The sequence below is a fragment of the Haplochromis burtoni genome, unplaced genomic scaffold (genome assembly GCF_018398535.1).
Source record: "Haplochromis burtoni strain Fernald_Lab_line unplaced genomic scaffold, NCSU_Asbu1 Contig_184, whole genome shotgun sequence".
Taxonomy (NCBI): Eukaryota; Metazoa; Chordata; class Actinopteri; order Cichliformes; family Cichlidae; genus Haplochromis; species Haplochromis burtoni.
This window is the reverse complement of record NW_024582545.1, coordinates 1,187,034-1,191,917: the sequence shown is the minus strand read 5'-3', so window position 1 is coordinate 1,191,917 and position 4,884 is coordinate 1,187,034. Positions and strand designations below refer to the sequence as shown.

The 4,884-nt window shown below is 41.2% G+C and overlaps 1 protein-coding gene across 1 annotated transcript; it reads right to left on the bottom strand.

Annotated features, from left to right (window-relative positions):
- Positions 1-550: 550 nt before the first annotated feature.
- tnnt2c (troponin T2c, cardiac) lies at positions 551-1,554 on the bottom strand. The gene has a single exon (XM_042225845.1). The coding sequence runs from the start codon at positions 1,478-1,480 to the stop codon at positions 689-691; it is 792 nt and encodes a 263-aa protein (XP_042081779.1). The 5' UTR covers positions 1,481-1,554; the 3' UTR covers positions 551-688.
- Between the last annotated feature and the right edge of the window lie 3,330 nt (positions 1,555-4,884).

Sequence of the window (4,884 nt, the reverse complement as noted above, 5' to 3'; positions counted from 1 at the left end):
TTCCATGTGGATTTGTACAAATACACTTATTTTATATTACTTCATTATGCGATTTCAGCTGATACAGGAGCACGCTTTAAATAACTGACACTGTGATTTACACCCATGATCATAAAGAAGAATTTGTTACTTGTACATTGAAACAATTTTCTGTACTTTTTAAGATCATCAAACCTAAAACTGCTATCAGTCAACATTTAGTGGCCTTTTTGCTCTAAGTGCTGCAGGAGCTTCAGAGACTAAATTAGCTACATAAAACTCAGCTGTGCAGCACCTGTTTGACTTTACAGCTATCATCCACCACCTAACCAGTGCCACTTTTGCCCATTTTTCTTGTATTGTGACAAGAAAAACTTTCTTTTCTTATAATAAAAGGTATAGTTTTCTGAGGGGAAGATTCAACACTATTTGATGACTTTTTACAGCTTCACCTGTGAAAAATGAAACACGAGACATCCTCTTGTGGCGTCGTAAAATAAAACCACCATGCATTCATATTGAGTTAAATCAGACAAATTAACTTCTTCAATCTCAATAGAACATTCACAGATATCATTCAACCTTGACTTTATTTTGCTTGAATCATTGCAGTCCAACTCAATCTACGCACAGCTGCTTGGATAGCTTTTATCATACAATTTGGTGACCAAATAGTCCAGCAGGAACGTGGTGCGCTTCCACAAGGTGCTTACTTCCAAGCGCCAGACTTGCCCTTGGCCCCACGGGAGGTCTTCGATGTTTTCGACCACCTCTGATGGTCGTTGACACGATTTCGTAGCACGTGGATGTCGTACTTCTGCCTCTTGAGCTTTTCTGCCAGCTCAAACTTCTCGGCGTGCAGCTGGTGGAGCCACTGCCAGAGCTCCTGTGCCTTCTCCACCAACTTCTCCTGGCTCAGGTGGTCGATGTTGAGCGGCTTCCTGCGCTCCATCAGGGCCTTCTTCTTCTCCTCACGAGCTGTTAGCTTCTTGCCCTTCTTCTGGTCCACCTTCTGCAGGTAGCCACCGAATGACTTGTTGGAGAAAGCCATCTTTTTCTTGGCTTCCTCCTCAGCCCGCAGTTTGGCTGCCTCCTCTTCGCGCCTTGCTTTTTCCTCGGCAACCCGCGTCTGGCGCTCACGCTCCTGCTCTGCACGAACACGCTGTTGTTCGGCCCTGTCAGCGCGGCGGCGTTCAATGCGGTTACGTAGCGCCATCAGTTCTTCTTCCTCTTTCTGACGGCTGGTGAAATGCAGCTCAATCAGTGTCTGGAGGTCATTGTAATCTTTCTCCAGCCTCTTGCGATGCAGGTCATCAAAATCCACCTTTTCTCCATCTGGGATCTTTGGAGGAGCCATATTAGGCACATAAGTTGCTTTAGGTCGAGGTCTGGTCTCTCCTTCATGCTCCGCTTGCCTCTGTTCGTTGTCATCCTCTTCCTCCTCGACCTCTTCTTCCACCTCCTCCTCGTATTCCTCCACAATTTCCTCTGTGTCTGACATGATGGTGTCTCAGAGAAAGCAGTGTGAGCACCAAGACCAGCTGGTGTCTGGAGATAGTTGGAGTCCTGGGTGAGCATGTTGGGAGTTTTTAAAGGTTTGGTTACCATGTGACCACCGTCTCCTGGGTGTGGGTCAGCAGCAGGGCAGATTCTGAGACAGATGGAATAATCTATTTTCTCCTTCACCAAGTCCTCACAGCCACACACACACCCATTTATCCCCTGCAGACCCCCCTACTGCCTTCTCTGACCCTGCACAGCTCCTCATTCCTTTGTAAGGACAAGATGAGGGACTATTTCGGATACACAGCAGATGCATACACAGACACACTTGTGCTTTCCAGTCTCACAAAGCCAAAGGCACATATATAAAGAACTACTGAGCCACTGGCACAGATTAAAGAAAGAAATGTGGAAGCAAATAAAAGATGATGACAGAATAATGTACCAAGAGTCTCTGCAAATATGACCCATCCCACTAGCTTTAGATATTTCACAGTGTACACAATTCAGGGAACTTACTCATGCATCACTGAAGTTTGAAACCACGTAGTGCTTAAGTCACTATGGGAATTTCTCTTACAAAGTGCTCCAGTGTGGTGCTTATATAGAGAAACCAGAGAAAAATAATAACAAGAGCAAGTGAGTACTCGTGAAGCATGCAAACATACCTACAAAAGGAACATATAAGAAGAAAAGCAGGCTCCTAACTACATATAGTAGCGTACATTACAAAAGAAACATCTTTAAGACATGAGGGAACAATAAAACATTTTGAAAGGATTTTCAATATAATTTCAAAGTCTAGCTATTAGATAATTTGCTTGATTTTAGGAGTCTTTAGTTTAAGAGTTTGGAGAGACAGATCACCTTCATGTCATAGAGTTATTGTTTACGTCTACTCACCATAGCATGAATATCAGCGTAATTTGAGGTTGAAATACTTTCTTTGAGTGTTCTTTTTCCAAGGTGAAATGAATGTACAGCAGATATAAATTTGTATTTATTTTAGATTTCTGCTCATTTACACAGGCTCAAAAATATATATGCATGCACCCCAACCAATACTTTGTTGATGTGCCGCTTAGTAAGTTGCATCTCGACCAGATTAACAAGCTTCTGCATTAATTCTGGTGGATATCTGACCACGCTTCTTGGCAGAATTGGTAGTTTCCTCGCAAAGCCCTGCCTTTTAACTATATCCCACAAATTTTCAATAGGGTTGAAGGTGGGGCTTTAATAGTCGTTATGTTGGGATCATTGTCCTGATGGAAAACTGGGTTGAATTATTCTATCCCTTTTGAGTAATGTACGTGTTCCAGAACATGTCTTTGTCCTGCCTTCATCCACTCACCCCCAACCAGTTGCATGTGTCGTGATCATTCCACACTGGAATGATCAGTTTAAAGTCATAATTGTTTAAAGTCATAATTATAAGCCCCAAATTACCATGACATTCATACTTCATTCATACTCATACCACACAGGTCAAAACAACTAATCGTACTAAACTTTAAATAGTGTTATAATGTAAGTTTTCATTTCAGTTTCATATGGGAGTTTATGGCTACCTTCACACTGCAGGCGAAAGCTCATCAATTCCGACTTTTCTGACCCTATGCGACCCAAATCCGATCATGTTACGACAGTTTGAACAACACAAATCTGACATTTTCAAATCCGACTCAGGCCACTTTCATATAGTACTGAATCCGATACATATCTGATGTTTTAGAAAGCGACTGCCGTTTGAATGGTAATGTCGCATTAAATCCGTCTTTTACATCCAGTGTAGATGTCAGTGAAACTGTTGGGAAGACAACGTTGGAGAAACGTGAACATTTTATTTGTACTGTATAATCTGCAGATTCTGACAGAAATCTGTAACTATCCTTTGAAGCAGCGCTCCTCTCTAAAACAGCAATAAGGATCATTAATAGGCCATATGTAAATAACAAAATAACTTAAAGCAAAATTGGGGAACGTAAAGTCCGAAACAACTCTTACAATTAAGGGCCATCAGTCAAACAATACTGTTTGCTCTGGGTCTTAACAGAGCTTCTTTTGCGCATGCGGGCCGCTTTGAGGGTTCACACTAGAGCCCGTTTGCTGTCACATTTTGTTTGTAGTGTGAACAAGCAAACAAAAAAAAAAAAATCCGAACAAAAAAATCGGATTTGATCAAAAAATCGGAACTGAGCATTAAGACCTGCAGTGTGAACGTAGCCTAAGGGATTTGACTCGCCTTTAAAGACAGCCTCAAGTGGCCATTCGAGGAATTGCAGTCTTTTTGCCACATCTGTGTTTACTTAATTTTTCATCTCCAGAGATTGAAGCATGGTCTGTAATTTTATTAGCTTGAGCTTTTATATTTGTGTTGAAAATAAAATAAAATAAAATAAAATAAAATACAATAAAATACAATAAAATACAATAAAATACAATAAAATAAAATAAAATAAAATAAAATAAAATAAAATAAAATAAAATAAAGAACTTCTGCAGAAAGACAGACCCAACAAACAGCCTTTACTAAGAACAATGTGGTGTAAGATGAGCTTTTCAGCCCTGCCTTGTCTCCTCTGGAATGTAATTAAAACATTCTTGCTATTAAAGGCTCTCTGCCGTCAGCGCAGAGTGGATTAAAGCGTAATTGCTCCCGCACGACAACATTTATATATGGCTATCACGAATTTATGTTCCCAAGTCTTGAGTTATCAGTAGGAAAAGGGCAGACACAGTTTTTAGAGGATTAGGTCACTGACAGGAAGAGACAGGTGCTCTGTGGTGCCTGAGATTCCCAATTAACTTGGGCCTGCTTAGAATAAAGCTTCTGATGCTATTCTACTATACGTGTATGTGGCAGACAACACATTATTATCTCCATGGGATTAAATTTCAGTCTTGTTATAAATCATCTGGAGCTCCAGCTAAGTGAAGATGGGCTATGTGTGGCCTGAGAGGTCCACAACACAAATCTTAATGCCCGTGAGAAGGTCCCACAACTGTCTAATCCAAGAGAGCACTGAGCATGCCTGAGAGCGACATGAGGACAGCAGGTGGTTCCAGTGTAATCAAGGCACTGGTGGTTTGCTGGTGGCAAGGGACAACTGTGTCTATCAGCAAAGGGAGGCAGCAAAGGATGTGGGCTATAAATAAGTAAATAGCCGCACCCTCTGCTGGTTAGCAGCTTGAAACAGAGTAAACTTCCAGTATATTTACTCTTAATCTAACCGGCTTACATCCCTACAGAACAATGAGAGAAGTGTTTGAAGGAACTTTTTTTTAGATGTAAAAGTAAATAAATGGAAAGATTCCAGAGTGTAAATAACACATCTGTCTAGCAGAGTATCATCTGCTTTCTCATGTGAATCATTTATATCTACCCTGCACTGTCGCTCGTTA

Excerpts from the sequence above, each read along its gene's own strand:
- tnnt2c (XM_042225845.1), bottom strand. The coding sequence starts at position 1,480 with ATGTCAGACACAGAGGAAATTGTGGAGGAATACGAGGAGGAGGTGGAA.